The sequence below is a fragment of the Paecilomyces variotii genome (assembly GCF_004022145.1).
Source record: "Paecilomyces variotii strain CBS 101075 chromosome Unknown C8Q69scaffold_2, whole genome shotgun sequence".
NCBI classification, from domain to species: domain Eukaryota; kingdom Fungi; phylum Ascomycota; class Eurotiomycetes; order Eurotiales; family Thermoascaceae; genus Paecilomyces; species Paecilomyces variotii.
The window spans coordinates 2,849,718-2,867,119 of record NW_021167141.1 but is presented as its reverse complement, the minus strand read 5'-3'; the positions used below and the strand labels follow the sequence as shown (position 1 = coordinate 2,867,119).

Sequence of the window (17,402 nt, the reverse complement as noted above, 5' to 3'; positions counted from 1 at the left end):
GAGTGTGGCTGCGGGTGCGCCGTTCCGCCTTCACTGCGTTCATCTGAAAGCCGATCGTCGTCATTACTAAAACGAGAACAGAACGGATTCTGCATCTCATGATTAATCATCTACTAGTTAATTCTACACTAAGGAGATCATTCTTCTTCTCTTGAAGAAACATCTGGCCCCAACCCAACGGGTAATCTCTCTTCTCGGAAGAAGCCATACTTGGTCTTGCCTGTTTGCGCAAGTTTCCGCCGACTGCTTCGCCAGACACCTACATAATCTCCTATCCACATAATCCAGACCAGCATGTTCTGTCTCAGGAGGTATGTCCCGATGACAAACGCAGCAGGTTAACTATCTTTGAAAGAAATCTAACAACAACCGATTCCAGCTGGCTACCCCTCCTCTTCATCCCGACCAACGCCTCTCCGCTCTTCATCATCTCCTTTGTCACGGTCACATATATCCTCCACCGACCTTGCATCTACTGCTCCGCTCTCCTGCTGATACTGTTCCTCTCATCATGTCATTGGTCTGACCATTGCTTCTTCGATTTCCGGGGCGACTGGTTCTCTCCGCGCTTCGCTTCTTCTCCGGTTACGTACACGGTACCGAGCAATGCGTCGATAGCAGCGGACAAGGTGGAGTTTGGAAACGAGAGCTTTGCGCGCTATGTCATAGAGGCAGTAAACACTACAACAAAGGCGCTTGCTGGTGCGGCCTTGGAGGAAGCGAGAAAAGGATTCACCAACGGTACCGTGGAGACCAGGCAGGAAGAATGGACAGGCATGGGGCTGGAGTGGTTGCGGAGTTTACTGGGACGGCGCGAGTGGACCTTGCCCTGTGTGGACGTTAAAGTGCGACTATAAGGGGCAAAGTATTGGGGCTTTTTCGATCGTTGATTTAGCGCTGTAGGTTCAGGATAGCCACTTTGCGTTGTCATCAGTGCATTGATATTTTAAATTGGCATTAGTATGTTTGCGAGCTTCTCCTTCGGCACTCGTGGCTGTGGCACTTCAACGGTACTCTATCACCATTGCGACGCATATAAGACAGTGGTATTTGCCCTGGGAACTGGACTCGTTTTCATGTATATAATTCACTACAGCAGCTGCAAGGCTGGGAAAGCATCTGGATATCATATCATAGTTTCGCTTTACGAAGGTAATTCTCATGAAATACACCAACAAAGACAGCCGAAGTATCAGCCTAATCGCTTTCACAATAGGCCTCTTAAGAAGTATGTCTTACCATATAACATCTTGGAACGTGTTCTCCACCTTATGCTTGATAATGAGATTCCTCTAGATCTTTGAGACTTTACGCAGGAGTCGGACTTTGCTGGCAACTACGTGATTTAGTTACGTGCTAGGGACATTGAAGGTATGGCAGGACACCACAAAGATAAATCGATTATTGCGGAAGTACAAAGCTCCATTCTGGTTTCGTGTTTGATGGCTGACGGGCTCATGAATAAATGACTGCAAGTACTATAATAAAACTTCCTGCCATACTTGAGACCTTGGTTTCCTCCATCCCTTCTACCGGCGCGTACTATCTCCGTTCGAAGAGAAGGTATACGCAGTCCTTAACTCGGCTTATCCAGGGCACATGTTGTGGCTAGTGAGGAAATTCGCCAGAAAGTCGATACAGTCCATGCACGAACACATCTATGGTTCATCAATGTTTAGCTTATCTGGTTCTCTGAGTCCCACTCCAAAAGACAGCAAAGGACATACTGCCTGGGCTCCTCCAACCACACATCCCACAGCACCTGCTGCGTCCTCATTTGCTATATCGAGTCCAATGCAAGCGGCCCCAGCAATGACAGATGCGCAGTTGATCACGTTACATTGACTCTGCTGAGTAGCGTGGATAATCGCCTTTGCGACGACATCCGCTCCTAGAATCAAAGTACGAGAGGTTAGTACAGTGTGCATGATCGGTTTTTAGAGTTTTAGGTGTTATTGCTTTTGGAAAAGGCATCATCTCTTACCTTGGGGTGGAGCACGAGCAGAGATTGAACTCGGTGCAGCAGTGACGGAGGTCCCAGCTAGCGCCACGAGGGCGAGCTTGGAGAGGTTCAGATACATCTCCCCCGGTGGTAGATTCAATTGTTAAACGAGGTGTATTTGACTGTTCTAGTGACTTGTGTTCTCAGTGAAGTCGATGGGAAAGAGAGATGGAAGAGGACAAGAGGAGGTCGTTGGGCAGGTCTATATAGACACGGCCGTTGTATATCGGGAAGGTGCCTCTCCTGAAGACATCTGCTCTGGTTGGAAAGTGTAACCACATGGCAAATTCTACAGTTACTTGTCCTCCCAGAGGTGGACCAGCGTGAAACCATCTGATAAATACCAAGGAAGTGGCGAGGTTGGATTCTGAAGCCTGCGATGCACAAGGACGTCGAGGAAACCAAGATATGGGAACCATCCATAAACCCAATTGGATGTCTGCATCCCTATCGTCTGGGCAGTGTACATCTGAGGCCTCTTCTGCGCGACATTTTCACGTGAAATATACTAGAAGACTAATGATCACTCAGCCATCCCCGTAAGAAGCCGAGCAGCATCTATTATGATAGCAGTTGGTTTGTTGAAGAAAGATTGGTCAAGAAACACGTACCCTTGAGGGTATCGGGATGACAGTGAAACATCCCATAATGGTTGTATAACTAAGACGCTGCTATTCCAAAAAAGACTTAATCAAGAGATCTCAGGTGCCGATTTATCCATGAGAGGAAGATATTTCAACAAGATCCAGGGGAACCGGAAGACTCGATGGGACTATTTGCCTTCATCAACGCATAGAACCCCGGCTCCTCAGGGGTCTGCAATGCAGACAGCAAGACATCGTTGAATGGTGAACATTATCTGCCTTGCACAACCACTTTCCACGTACTCCCTCGGAGTACTGTGGCAAATAATGAGATTACAAAATAAAGTATGCCAAGCTCATGTCCAATATGTGTGGCGGCGGATAAGAGCATGAGCCATCCAGGTGACATTGCCCAGGTGCATCCATCTTTACAGCTGAAACTGGGTGACACTTCAATTGATCACAATTCTGGGTCTCATTGGTAGATTTTCCAGCAAGCGCAGGTATCAATTGTGGCAGATATTTAACCTCTGCAAGATTTTTAAGCCGAGGCCCAGACATTGTAGGACATACCCGCTGCTCTGTAGCAGTGCCTTGATCCGGTTGATGGTACGACGTTGTTTAGCCATTGGACACTCACACTTCGTATCCCGGATCAGGCTAGCTCAATCTTGAGACTTGTCATTCATTGTTACAATTCAACTAGGGAGTCCATCCGGGCGTTGACTGTTGATGGTCTAGACAGTCTAGACAATCTAGCCTGTGCTTTTATACTACCAATTATCACAGGACCTGATCTGCACATAGATCATACCTCACCTGGATCATCAGCTTCTTATATTACATGAATGAGGAATTGGTTTGCCCGCATAGGATAATAACAAGGATGGAAAAGATGCTGAATCGTAATGGATTCCAATTTCTGTTGATTAATTCTCTCTCCTCGAGAGTCTCTGGATATTGATGATAAGTATGTGACAGAAAACTGTTATGACAGTGATGACATGTAGGGTATAACATGACGTTGGAGAGGCATGAATGGTAAAGTGGTGAAGATAGCTCTCGTGAGTGAGGCGTAATAACGTGACAACGTGAGTAGGTAGTTGGTATCATATCGCAGCATAATCGCAGTTACAGGAGGTCCTCTTTGAAGGTCTCCTGCGTAGACGTAAGATGACTATAAGTCAGAAAATCATGCATCTGACATCTAAGGCCAGAAAACGAGAGCGTCGAGCATCAAATGGAAGGCATTTCCGCAGAAAGCCGGCAGAATCGAAACTTGCTGAATAAAAGCCAAAAATCAAAAACAACGCAAACCCGGGCAGAATATGGTATCGATTTTCTCCCCCAATCAAAATATTAACCTGATCGCTTCCTCCCTCTACGTGGGTTGGCTCGATCAGGTGTATCCGCCCCCAGCGGTGATAGGCATCGGCCAGTCGTCTTCCGTGATACTGCTCCAGAAGATCCAGACAGTCACGACGCCAAGTAACGTGAAGAAAGTCTCGAACAATGCACCATTAATTTTCCCGTGAGATGCCTGACAGAGATGAGTGCTGATCACGTATTCGAAGATTTGGCCGATGGCAAATAGGAGACCAGCGAGAGATAGGTATACTATGAAGCATTGAACGTTAGCAAGCTTCTTATTAAGTCCAGCGCATCGATAGGAACAATGGGTCAGACAGGTTCACGCGAGCAGAGCGACTGTGCGCGAAAAAGCATGCGCATCAAATCATGTCCAAGATCAGAATTGGTCGGGATGGTGCACATACTCATAGGCTTAGTCTCCCCAAGGACTCGGAGAACAAGTACAGACTCGAGAACATAGAAGAACACGAGGCAAACCAGCGGGAATAACTGATAGAGCACGTAAAGCGCGATATTGCGGTTATGTCCATGGTAACTCGAATCAAAATGACCTGTCCAGCTGAAGGCAGTATCAAGCGTAATGTAACCGGTGCCGATGAAGAGAACGCCGGCTGAAGCTAGGAATAAACCGATAGAAGCCGGTGTACCATCATCAAGGAATTGGAAGCCGACCAAGGCGTTAAGCAGAAGAATCCAGCACGTTGCTGTGATCGCTGCCACGTGAACCGCGGTGAAGCCCTGGAGAATGTCAATAAACAAAGAAAGACTCATCGAAAGTTGGCGAGATCACTGACCTTTCGGACAGCAGAATCAAGTGGAAAAGCTCCCACCGTGAAGATCTCACAAATCTCAATTACTATGTAGCCGATTAAAAATATTTGCATTTCCCTGTAAGGGTGTAACCGTCAGTGTGCGCGCCATGGTCGATCGGTGTGGCGTCGATATTTGTACCTTCTGCCCACCGCTGCCTTTTTCCGCTCTGATCGCCATAATAGAAAGATGGAGGCTAGTATCGAGATGAATGCCAGAATAATTGACCCTGCGCGATATCAGTTTCCCGTTGTCCATTTCGAAAGCCGCGAGACCTTGCACCATACCCAGATTACCCAGATAGCGACCTCCGCTGAGATCGATTCCCGTCAGAGCACAGCCACCATATGCACGGTTAGGCGGTTGATTATTCGCAACAAATATCTATTTCCCACATATCAATATCGGATACCTCCAATTTCCTTTGTACATGCGAGAATTCGCATTGTTTCGTATGTTCATGAGAAGAGGTCAACGTACATTGCATATTGGTAACGTAGAATCCCGACAAAAGTCCTGTCAACAAAAGGGAACTGCGGTCAGCCCTATCACTTGAATAATCGGACTAGTTCTGCGGTCCTCGAGTCGCGACTCACATGGAAATTGCCGAATTGGGTCGAACCCATGATTATTATTGTAAAGAAAGACTATTAACTCCGGCGATGATATATTGTGGTCGCGATGTCCGTAGATGATGGGCGGTCGCCGCTCTCCTTTGATCCGCTGGGACGACGATCAACCCCCCGTCGCGGGTATACCGAGTAGCAGGACTTCCCACACCTCCAGTGCTACTAGTTCAGGACCTCTTATCGCACGAGAGGTTCTAGGAAACGAATGACGCGAAAGAGCGACTTTGCGCAGCGCTGAGGGAATTGGACGTTTGGGATGAAGGCCTGAGGGGGTCCAGAGACGACGGCCGACGCTGGTCGACGTTGAAAGAAACGAACGGCGACCACGACAGTCCGAACAAGCCAATTCCAACTTTAGCAGCACGGCCCTGTTAAACAAACAGGAAACGAGAGAACAGCAGCAGAACGCCCTGGCGAAGGCTGGCAAATCAGGCGGGGAGGTGGCCCTGGCTTAGCGGTGCTATCTTAGGCTCGGCTTAAGACTGTTGCTAGAGAGGGCTCGGTCCATGGACCAGACGTCGCAAGAATGCCGCGGGATCGCCAGGGGGCTGGGCTAAGGCCAAGTTAATCAGTCTGTGCAGTTCAATTCTGGTCTATCACTTCTATATGACCATGAGGAAGTCCCTTGAACGGCCCAGATAAGACCTGAATTGAATCGTCCGGCTCATGAGTAGAGTGAGGGCAAGGCTGGGTCTGCGATCAAAACGAAAGTGGTGCTGCTTGCAACTGAGACAAATACAATACAATTGCCGGATGAGGCGCAGCGGACAAGAGGCTCTCGTCCTGGAGAGAGTGGACCAAGGAGTTTTAGTGGACAGTACGGGCTTGAATTAAATTATTTTCTACTGTCTATGTGCCAGCTGGGGATTGTGGATATACTGTCTCGTCGGTTCCATGGTCTGCCATGTCCGATCAAGCTCTCTCCACTCTAAAAAAAGGTCACGATCATAATAATAACAACAAAAATAATAATAATAATAACAGCCTATGCGGGCGCCAGGCACAGAATCCGTAAAGGCCCTCGAATCACTCATTATTATTCAACTCTGCCGCCAGCGGAATCCCAGTAATCTGACTAGACTAGCCGCCAAAGCATCAGTTGTATGTACTTATGTACTACATGTACAAGGGGAAATTGAAGTCTGGCCGGGATCCCCTCAGGTCAACCAACCAATTCTCTGCGTCACTCGCTGGTCGCTCACATATCACGGCCCTAAAACGGCCCGGGGTAGCAGCCCGTTCTGGCGTCGAGAAATCGGATGGGATTTGCTGGTTAGCCCAGGAGAATAATAATAATAATGAGAATCTCTCTTTTCATCTCCCGCCAAGGGGCCAGCCACAGCATGGCACTCGACCAGACTCTCTCCGCCAGAATCTGGAGAATTCCTCCTTCGCGGCCCGCTGCAATAACCAGCAGGATGGCCGGTGATGGGGTCCTCGTTTGAAAACAACATCATTATTCACACTAACTGCCCCAATATTTTCTATCAATTCCTCTGGCCGTGCTCTCTGTCACCCACAGCTTGCCACCTTGCAGGGCAGACCCACATCGCTCCTCTGGCCAGCGGTGAGTTGAGTTGAATTGTTCGTCTTTGCCTCCATACTAATTACTAGATCGAGTACTCTTCCCAGTGGACGTTTGACAGCCACAACTGTCTTCTTTGCCGGATATCAAAGGGGGACGCTATGATGCCAGAATCTGTAGATCACTCGGCCCAAAACCGGCTCTTGCTCTACGCTCCCCAACAACCCTGAAAGCCGCAGAACGTCTTGTTTGTGAGCAGTGAGCACAGAAATCGCGGGAAACCGACAAAACAATCGTGGGTCGCAAGACTCTCAGGATTTTCTGACAGATTGATAGGGACCTAAGATGATGATGTTGTTGTTGCAACCAGCGAGATGGCCGACATAGCGCGGGAGCGGTGAAATTGGCGACGGAGGCTGGGTCTCCACCGGCCCGTGTACTCGATCGAATATGGAGACCCAAAGATGGTTAATCCAGGAGTCTACGAAGTTACGAAGTAGATAATCTCCATTGGTCTATGGTATAGTGTAGTGCATCCCTGCGCTCAGATCCTGCATGGCATACATACAGCAGACTGCAGTAGACTGGCTATTACCTATGGCTACGTGATGGATACGATAAACACTCTGTCGGTTTAGTCTACCATACAGTATGTACATACTTTCTCAGTCCCCAGCCACAGTATTGTTCGATGCTGGCTTCGAGAACAGTGACCCATGTAAGGGATGATGCTGCCGGCGTTTGTGCTTCTGATGAAGGATCATACTCTATTCACCGCCCATCTACGGAACGGGTCCCGATATTTTGCCTCCTGGTGTGAGGAATCGTTTCGTTTCAGGTCACTTTATCCCTTCCGCCCACTTGAAACGTCGTCTTATGGCATACCGACTACGCCCGTGAACCATGGGTCCAACAACTGTTGGCCTGAAAATAATGGACGAACTAGCAGACATCTTCAATCTTGAGCTCCTTCCCGTCATGATCACCAAGATCCAGCTTCAAGGTACGGCCAAAGAGCTCCAGCAGCATCTCGAAGCACACCTTGCTGATGGCTGGGTCGTAGCGGCCCTTGCTGAGTTCGTCCCGAATAAACGCATCTATTCAAGTCAGTTGTTCTGCATCACGCAACTAGTATGTGGCTGGGTATAGTATAACTTACGCTGTGCCCATGCCACTTCATAGAAGCTGAACAGCACACCCTTCTCATGCAGCACCTTTCGGATGAGGTCACGCCCCTCGGGAGGAACGTGGTTGTCGTTCTTTCCGAAGATCTGCATAGTACGGTTAGATCGATCATCCGCCACGATCTTGATTTGATGCCATTGTGAGTGTCAACAGCAAGAATACTCACCATGACCAGTTCTCCCTTTATATCTCCCGCCCTTTCCAAACTATCATCATTCTTCCCCTGGCCAAGAGTCTTGCTATGGATGTCTGTCGCAAAGTAGCAGACGGCAGCTTTGACTCGCTGGTCAAGGGCGCACCGGTAAGCTAGATGGCCTCCCAGGCACATTCCAGTTGCGCCTACACGGCCATTGCATGTCGGAAGCGACAAGAGATAGTCCACAGTGAGAGAAGCGTCCTCATCGTAAGCCGTGATTTTCTACTTCCACATCAGTAAAGGAAAGTATGATCTATATACCCAGCTCTTAACGCCGTTTACTGCTCAGAGAAGAATTGAATGGCACCATGATTCCGCCACGTACCTTGGAAATCTTCCACTGATTTCCCTTATCGGTGTCTTCAGCGTCATACTTCAAGGGTTCCGGTCCTGTGAACTCGTGGTAGCTCGACGGCGCCGCACAAATGTAGCCTTGGCCAGCAATTTGGCGCGCAAAGCGAGAGACAGGACCCGTCACTGTGCATGAATCAGCTGCTGTCATGGTATTAGCTCCAACATAAGAATCGAACTTACCCTGATAGATTTCGCTGAATACCACCACACCAGGAAATCGGGCCTTGGGGTATCCGGGGATGGTGGGATGGAAAACATAGATCCCTGCAAGCAAGTAAAGACACAGTCAATAAACTGATGATTACCCCTGCAACAGTTCTGGCCATGATCCAATATAGCAAGCAAACATTTTGCGCAATTGGACAAGCTGCCACCATGCATTGATTGGTTCGATTGTCCAAAATTGGAAATACAGAAATCGCTTCGAAAAGCAGAGAATTATGATCTGATGAAAACAGCCCTTTGTGGTAGTTTCAGTCGTGGGATTTCAGATAATGAACCCTTCCTTCCCTACCATTTCATCCAAAATGACGTCGAACTTCAATTAAGAATAAAATAAAAACACCCACAGCGACATTAAACATCACGCATGTATAATATCGCCGCAGTACCCAAACAAGAGGTCTTGGTATCAATAGAATCGGTGGTTACTCACGCATAGTCCCCTCCCCATCAGCTTTCGTGGGAACATCATGGTAGGATTCCTGAATCAACATCTTGGCTCTTATCTCCTTTTATCCTTGGAGTGAGACTGAGGCTAGTAAATATCGTCGAGAAATCGCGCCGGTGATGCTGACAAGAATCATTAAGAGTTTGAGTTCTGAAGTTCTTGGGATAATTGGAGGGGAAGCAGTACATAAGCTCCGCGGATTAGTTACTTACATGTGGGTCTCCCGGCTCGGGGTAATAATGATCGCCTGCGTTCGAGAATAATAATACCCAGAACAGTGTCTCTATCGGTCACGGAAAGAAAAGAGAGAAAAAAAATGATAATTTCAATGGCCGGGGGATAGAGGTAACAGCTTCGATTTTATAGTTCGGAGGCCAGTAAGACGCACTTCTGCAGCGCTTGTATTTAAGTTCGCAGTATTTATATAACAAACCCAATAGAATTATCACCGAGATCTGAATCACTTGACATGGAGATACATTCCTTTTTTTTCGATCTATACATGTAACTAACATAAAAAAAATGATATCACAAAATCGTTACTAGAAATAATCCAATAATGTGAATAAAGATCTCACTGTGTTCTGGCTGTTCTCTAACAACCGGAGTCCAAATCAGATCTGATCCTTACAGTCGCATGTGACCCATTTATATATCTAAAATGGGTAAATATTGCATGATATTTATCACGCTTGCTTTGTATGTTGTACTTGCGATACTACCTTTGCTGTCGACTAATTCGAAGCCGTGGAATAACCGCTAGCGGACTGACCAGTTCATTTGAGTGATCAGACGAGTCTCGGGAGTGAGGTCGGCTCTCCGATTGATGTTCAGAGATATCCGAGAGGGGTGAGCTTAGATCACTCGTCTGGCGCTGAATGCCGCTTCTCACTGTCGGTGAGTTCCCTTCAGAAGAGTGAAATGACTCCGTAGGACTTTTATTGTCGTGTTGACCTGACATGACGACGCTGTCGAGAGATGAACTATAGTGACGACCAGACGTAAAATAACTCTCTATAGGACTGTTGTGCGGAGTCTCGAGCTCAAATCGTCCTTGGGGAGCAGCTGTGGAGGACCACCGTAAGTATAGGGTCCTGAGTTAGAGTATATAGGAATAATACCGACACTTACCGTCTAACTCATGTATAGGCAGACCACTCGCCTCTGTTGCGACTGGGGACACTGCATAATGAGCAGGGGTTCCAGCAGAAAATCCATAGGATGTATGTTTCTCGTTCGCTTCGACTTCAGAAACAGCAGGTACGGAGGATTTCGAATGCCGCATATGCATTCCGTGCTTCATCCAGTTGAGGACGTGGGAATGGGTACTTCCGTGACTGGCGTCTCCGGACTCAAGAGCCCTCTTATACTGTCGCCATCGATAGACGAGTAAGCAGACGACAAGGACAGCTATGACAATGAATCCGAGAACGACCCCAAGGACAGGGCCGACCCAGACAGGCAATGGATTGTGGGAATTTGAAGGAGATGGCACCTTTGTGGGAGTGACTGAAGTAGCAGTCGGTGTTGATGTGTTTGAGACCAAAGCATAAGGATAATAGGTGGGCATAGTCTTTGTGTACTTGGACGAGAATAGCGTGGCAAGGCTGTCGTCAGCCCAAGCCGCCGGGGCCGTCTTTGTAGCCGCTCCATTGGCACTTGCGAAGTCAGTTGCAATCCAGATAGATACAATGTGAAAGTACTTACTTTCCTCCGATCTTATCAGTGATAATAGACGGCACTTGATACTCATTCCACTGCTCGGGGCTGTATGAGTCTTGGAACCGGAGCGTATTCAGATTGAAGACCTGGATAAAACCACCATCTAGACAAATAGTGGAGTCCCCTTCAAATATACCACCAAGGACAAACATTTGGTCTGGATATGTTTTTATGCACTTGTGTCCACTTCGAGCATGTTTTTGCTGGCCGGAATACACCTTAATCCAAGTAAAAGATGGCACTGACAAGACGTATACGTCATCGTAAGGGGGATCCTCTGCATATACACCATTGTACCCTCCGTATATGTAAATATTGTAAGAACTGTTGTCTGGCGCTGCGGCAACCACGGAACAAAAGGATGCTGTCTGAGGTGGAATATCGCCTGTTGTATTTTGCAAATACCTAGGCCTGGTTAGTAACTGTTCCTTTCGTATACAAGAAGCTCTTACCATTTCTTGTTCGCAATATCATAAACTGGAAGGCTAGTCATAAAGGTTCGACTGGAACTGTTCTACTCGCTGGTGAGAATATAGTCTGGAGTCCAAGGGATTCAACATACGGCAGCTATCATTTGTTCCTCCGTAAGGCTGCGAGAGGGATTGAGGACCTCCGGGTCAGTAACGCCTCCCATGGCGATTAAGGCCCCAGATTCAGAAACTGGAATCCATACAAGCTCCGCGTTGGCTCTGGCTGGGATATTATCTGGCAAGGTATCATTCTCCCACTTCTCATCTCTCATCGTGGTCATATTAACTGAAATTAGAGTATTCGCGGTGACATTTGCGGTAATATTTGGGAAGCCTCCTTCTGCAATAAGCCCCCAGTCCTCGCTTCTCATGCCGCTGAAATAGAAGCCGAGGTTCTCACTGGGAACTGAAACTCCAGCGCCGTTAGTCACGAACCGAGTGGCACCATTTGGCAGTGTTTTCTGTAGAAAGCCTGGACTCCAGGACTCCCTGTATGGGCCCCATTGATCTGCTTCGTATCCTAGTATCTGATTTGGCAACTGTGCGTTCTCGAAACCTTCAAAAAGAGCGAGTCCCCTTTCGTTTGTCAGCAATAACCTTTGTGTATAGACCCGTTGTCTGAATTACCCATAAAGAATGAACTCATCATCGTTTGCAAACATGACACCGTCCTTGTAATTGGGAGCAATGTTGTTGCTCGCTGAACTGCCTGCTTTTTCCATGCTCTGTAAAAGACCGGTTTGGTTCGTTGTGTTGTCAAATGGTAGCCCGAGATTGAGAGTGTAGAGCAGTCCGTGTACATTTCCTAATGTCAGATCAATATCTGTCCCAAAGAAAGATTTGATGAGATGAAGATGGCTACCGTCGTTGACCAGTTGTCCCCATTGTCCGTCAGATTCTCCGCTTCGGTATGTTAGCGTTGTTTCGAACAAGCTGTGAACTCTTCCCAACGTACTAGCGATACCACGTAGACCCTCCATCCAGGTATATCGTATCTCGAATTATGTTCGCTGAGATACAAAGCTTGTCAGCGGCACCCCAGATTCTAGTGAAAAATTGGAAGTTGTGAGTTTTTATGAAAGCCAAAGAGTGTACCCACCTCTAAGTTGCTGCCAGTTACATATGGAGATATTGACATTGTTTTCCCAGCCCACGGCAACGCCCTTGTCGCATAGCATAAGAGCTATACTTGCAAGTAAAAACAGCATCTTTTCTACCATGTGATCGGATCAACCACTATGGTGAAAGTGTTTCACAAGGCACTTCAGACAATTGGTGAGCCCCAGAAGAAGATGGGGTCTAACAATACCTTTGATTCACGACTTTGGAATGTCTTTCTGCATACACTCGATGCCACCAACCTGCAGTATGCGATATCCAGGCAGAATCAGCGGAAAAGGAAGAATAATTCTGATAGACCAAGTCAGACCATCAGTTAAGAATGTCGTCGAGGCTGAACGGGCTACGTTGCCGATCTCTCAGCGAGACTGTCTGCCACAACGGATTGTCCTGGAGATACAGTGGCACAACTACATACCTTACTTCCTTTTCAAGGAGACAGACCATTGCTGATCCAATGCACTTGCCCAGGAGATGCTGGAGAGTCATAGGCAAAATCAGAGATACTGACCGAGCCACTGTGGACCTGTCATCTGTGGCGAGAACTCTGCGGTACATTCACTCGAGTGCATGTCTCGGAAAGGTACTGCTAGGCACGGGAAATACAAGGACTCGTGCAGGAGAATACAACGTATACATCCCAGGTTCCGTGGTAGTACAAAGATATTGCTAGCTTTGGCCATACGCAATATTCGATGCGGCCATCCATCCAGCCTGGCCGGGACGGCCTGTGTGGATCTCCATTGTAATGATGGACCCTTGCTGAGTTCCTTTGGTCAAAGGGAACTCCCCTGAATTTGCGATCGAGGCGCTGGTAGTGTGGATCTAGAGCCAGATGTCTTTGTCTACAGAGGTAACTTCACCTTATGGCTTTTTTTTCTCTCTCTCGCTCCTGGCATGGTGATCACTCTATCTTCGAGTCTTCAATTTTCAGTGCGCTTCGCTAATCGTAAAGGTCTCGACTGACCGCTTGACGCTATAATAGTGTTATTCGAGTGGTGTATCCGAAAATGGTATCTCGTCGTGCTACGGAAGTACTGTACCATCGAGTTGCGCTGCCATAATGGTTAGTGGCTCGAATGTTTCTTTCAGCACAGGGATCAGCGTTGAAGCCGTCGATAGGTCACTGCCTCACGGGAACACGTCAAGGCAAAAGGGAAATTAGACTCGACAGGGATTATATTAGTTCCAGAAGTCTGAAAGGAACACAACTTGTTTGATCTTCCCGTCTCAATTCACCATACTTACTCCATATAGAGCTAAGTACATATACAGAGTTCAAGGAAATCTAGCCATGCTTCGAATCGCACGGAAAATTCCTGCAGATAATCCTCGCGGTAGATCGTCTAAATAACTAGCTAGCAAGCCACAAGTTACTGAAATAGTAGCACTATGGAATGCCGGATGATTCAGGTAGAGGTAAACGGTCGTCTTCAGTTGTGTGTTGGAAAAAATAATCAAATACAAATTTTGATATGAACGGGCCACCTGCGTGCTCACAACTCCACCAGGAGATACTTGGGCAGATCATCAGCATGGATGGCCTTGCTAAGATTCTCAAGTTGATTATGTTTGCTTCAGAGTAATTGCACTTTTCGCATTCGGTTTCTTTTTATAGTTCCAATACTGGAATAAAAACATGCCAACCTGATCAGCCTGAGTAGATTTTGTGTCTCCCTAATCTATCAAGATTCTCCTTTCGGTTTCTTAGACATTGATCTTTCATCTTGAGTCCTACATTCGTTTGCTCACCGCTCAGTGCCACTCGTTTAAAAGTATTCGAATTGAGTTGAGCGGTATTCTTTGATCATCCATCACAAGGATGCGGCACATTTTGTTTCTGGGCCTTTTCCTTGTGCCAGTTGTGTGCGCACAATACACAGTTTCGCAGTTAGATGATTTATTGTTTGAAAATATTTTGTATGAGACGGGAGAAGAATCTGTGACAACAATTTGGGAGACGGACACATTTACAGCGCCTTGTAGTTGTACTGAATCTGCTAGTACAAGCACACACTCCTATACCAGCAGTTGGTCGGTAAGTGATGCCCTTGTCAATTCCCGATTCCAGAAGGGCCTCATTCTAGAGGTACTGTAGCTAATAATTAGGTATATATTAGACTGCAACAACTTTGCCAATCTCTTCTGAACTATCGACGGTAGGAAGCGATCCATCTCACGTAGCCTGGCTGGATTAGTTGGCTCTGACTATAGAATTTATCAGGAAACGACTTCTACTTCTTACTGGCATACGGAGTCTGTGAGCAGTATACCTCATACTTCTCCAGCATCGAGTTCTTCACATTCTGTCATCTCTCCATCTGAGAAGACATCGATGTCCGTCATACCCTCTCTATCGACATCCCGTTATCCTACCGTCCATCCAAGTCCAACTAGAGCCACTTCTCCGAGTGCCATTACTTCACTCGTTCCTACATCTGCAATTGAAACCATACCGGCCACCTTTCAGACTTCCCTTTTAACTACAACTGTTAAATTTAGTACCACTTTATCCGGTGAAGCAACTACAGTGACCGCCAGGACGACCAAAACGGCAACGGTCCTGCGATATTCGACTTCGTCGGTAGAAGGCACAACTACGATTACGTTGCCTTATAGCACTCTCAGTCATATAGAGAGCACTACCACTGTTGTTGCATCTGAAGCACCTAAACCGGTAATATCACCAAGCTCCGTCAGCATTGTGCCCTCAAGCAGAATAATTCAATCCGAAAGGACAACACCTGTCTCGGCCAGCGCCGCTTTAGCTGTACCTACATCGTCTGCCGGCCGTCTAACAGCCACTGCTAAAACTACTGTGCGTGTGGTTACTCCCACACCATCGACTATTTTTGGTAAGTGAAGACTGTCAGTTCCCAATTAAAAGCATACCCTCGATTAACCACGGTTGCAGTTCCATCGTCAAATACTTTGTCTATCTGTCCAAGCCGCATCACCAACCCAACATACACGGCACCAACCCCTCTTCCAACAGACTACACGTGGGGTTGTCCACCAGGATACCTTTGCCATCCCAAGAAATCAGCCGCCGACGGCAACTGCAACTTCGAAGCTGGTCCTCCGGCAGATACCTACTATTGCAGTCCGGAGGAATGCATACCTGTCCCTCCCCTCCATGCGCCTCAGTACCCTGTTTCCAACAAGACAGAAAAATACATTGTGTCACCAGGATACTTCAACCTGAACCCTACCGAGTTTGGTCTTGACTATGGCGTTTTCGCCTTCCCAAATGGATACAGTCTCGAGAACGGACAGGAGGAACGAAGGCGCGGACAAAAGAAGAGGCAATATAGCACCTCCATAATCCCGGGATTATGTTTCGACCAGTGCAATAACTGTATGGTTGAAGCACAACAGACGGGGAAAACGCCTATGTTATGCCAAAACGGGTCTGAGTTTAAGATACAGCTGGATATGTGTGACTCTTGTGTCGAGTCTCACTGGGATGCTATTATTACCATTGGTGGTATCCTGCCGCAGTTCCAGCAATTCCTTGATTTCTGTGGAAATGTGCCATCTCAACCCACACCTCAGTCTGGGAATTCTCCACCAGCTGCGACGGAGTCAGAGGCTGCTACTTCGTTGTCGAAAGATACCACACTTAGCACGGAGACAGGCAAGACTGAAAGTACGCTCACCCCTAGCATGACAACTTCTCCAACGCCAGCAACCACAGAAACTAGCGTTGAACCAACTACCGCGCAAGATACGTATAGTACCACAAATACTAGAGTATCTACAGTTTCTATCGAATCTAGTATAAGAGTTACTACAACATCATCTTCAGAACCATCACCATCTGTCTCTTCATCCACAATTTCAATATCATCGACAGAGTCCACATCTACATCACACTCGGCAGAAACAGATGGAATTTCAACTCAGACTTCAATAACAACTTCCACCTCTCTATCTTCTCCTCCGTCCTCTTCATCTCCCGATTCCTCATCATCCATCTTAGCCTCTCAATCCGATACCATATCGTCTCAATCTACTACACAGACGAGCAGTGTTACATCGACAAGCCAAACTTCCATTTCAACCTCTACTTCTCAAACTGGCCCTGGAGTTGGAGTTGGAACCGGATCTCGAGCCACCGAAGCATGGTCTACCGCACATCCAACGACCGAGAAAGGGGCCAGCTCAACATCAACATCTACAGAGCACCCAGCAACGCCAGGAGCAGGTACAGGAGAAACCCCTGAACCTAGAACAGGCACAACATCCACGACTGGACCCAGTTCAGAAACCTCACTCAATGGAGGATTGACAGGAAGCGACGCAATTCCTACCTCCGCAACTAGCTCTGCTATACCAAGCAATGGAGAAATCCCTGGAAAGCAGCCGACGACATCCCCTATCGAAACTGGCCTTACGGGCTCAAATGAGCAACAAGCTGCATCTCCAACGAGCACTAGTTCTTCAATCACACCAAATGGAGAATCTCCAGAAATAAACCCAACGACAGCCATCACGGGAACTCTCATACCATCACGTCCGACAAATAGAACGACTCCCATACAGACATCTACCAAACTCATACCATCAAATATTCCAGCAATACCAAATACCCACACCACAAGAACAGCCATCACAACCGCCGCGACTGGCTCTGGCTCCGGAATCGGGACTGGAACAGGTTATCCTATGATAAATTCAAACTCCTCCTCATCTTCCATAGCGACACCTCCAAACCCAACTCCAACACCGTCTCTATTTGAAGGAAGAGCAAGTCTTACCGTTC

The 17,402-nt window shown here is 47.4% G+C and overlaps 5 protein-coding genes across 5 annotated transcripts; 1 reads left to right on the top strand and 4 right to left on the bottom strand.

The window, feature by feature from the left end:
- Positions 1-43: 43 nt before the first annotated feature.
- On the top strand, positions 44-1,187 carry C8Q69DRAFT_458115 (bladder cancer-related protein BC10-domain-containing protein). Its single transcript, XM_028629960.1, has 2 exons — positions 44-311; positions 380-1,187. The coding sequence occupies exons 1-2, from the start codon at positions 295-297 to the stop codon at positions 855-857; spliced, it is 495 nt and encodes a 164-aa protein (XP_028487858.1). The 5' UTR covers positions 44-294; the 3' UTR covers positions 858-1,187.
- Positions 1,188-1,445: 258 nt separating this feature from the next.
- C8Q69DRAFT_163195 (hypothetical protein) lies at positions 1,446-2,189 on the bottom strand. The gene is made up of 3 exons (XM_028625692.1): positions 1,985-2,189; positions 1,728-1,891; positions 1,446-1,658 (listed from the first exon to the last, which is right to left on the bottom strand). The coding sequence occupies exons 1-3, from the start codon at positions 2,079-2,081 to the stop codon at positions 1,587-1,589; spliced, it is 333 nt and encodes a 110-aa protein (XP_028487857.1). The 5' UTR covers positions 2,082-2,189; the 3' UTR covers positions 1,446-1,586.
- A 1,653-nt stretch (positions 2,190-3,842) lies between these two features.
- C8Q69DRAFT_163123 (putative export control protein CHS7-like protein) lies at positions 3,843-5,756 on the bottom strand. The gene is made up of 8 exons (XM_028625691.1): positions 5,548-5,756; positions 5,364-5,490; positions 5,248-5,283; positions 5,055-5,151; positions 4,909-4,996; positions 4,752-4,845; positions 4,362-4,695; positions 3,843-4,203 (listed from the first exon to the last, which is right to left on the bottom strand). The coding sequence occupies exons 2-8, from the start codon at positions 5,391-5,393 to the stop codon at positions 3,986-3,988; spliced, it is 897 nt and encodes a 298-aa protein (XP_028487856.1). The 5' UTR covers positions 5,394-5,490; positions 5,548-5,756; the 3' UTR covers positions 3,843-3,985.
- A 2,107-nt stretch (positions 5,757-7,863) lies between these two features.
- C8Q69DRAFT_485342 (dienelactone hydrolase family protein) lies at positions 7,864-9,372 on the bottom strand (the record flags this gene model as incomplete). Its single annotated transcript, XM_028631823.1, has 6 exons — positions 7,864-8,018; positions 8,081-8,192; positions 8,273-8,524; positions 8,628-8,779; positions 8,837-8,920; positions 9,312-9,372. The coding sequence occupies 6 exons, from the start codon at positions 9,370-9,372 to the stop codon at positions 7,864-7,866; spliced, it is 816 nt and encodes a 271-aa protein (XP_028487855.1).
- Positions 9,373-9,738: 366 nt separating this feature from the next.
- Positions 9,739-13,049, bottom strand: C8Q69DRAFT_458087 (hypothetical protein). Its single transcript, XM_028629959.1, has 9 exons — positions 12,618-13,049; positions 12,474-12,528; positions 12,381-12,421; positions 12,146-12,323; positions 11,611-12,094; positions 11,501-11,562; positions 11,034-11,453; positions 10,458-10,984; positions 9,739-10,391 (listed from the first exon to the last, which is right to left on the bottom strand). Exons 1-9 carry the CDS (start codon positions 12,736-12,738, stop codon positions 10,045-10,047), a joined length of 2,235 nt encoding a protein of 744 aa, XP_028487854.1. The 5' UTR covers positions 12,739-13,049; the 3' UTR covers positions 9,739-10,044.
- Positions 13,050-17,402: the final 4,353 nt, after the last annotated feature.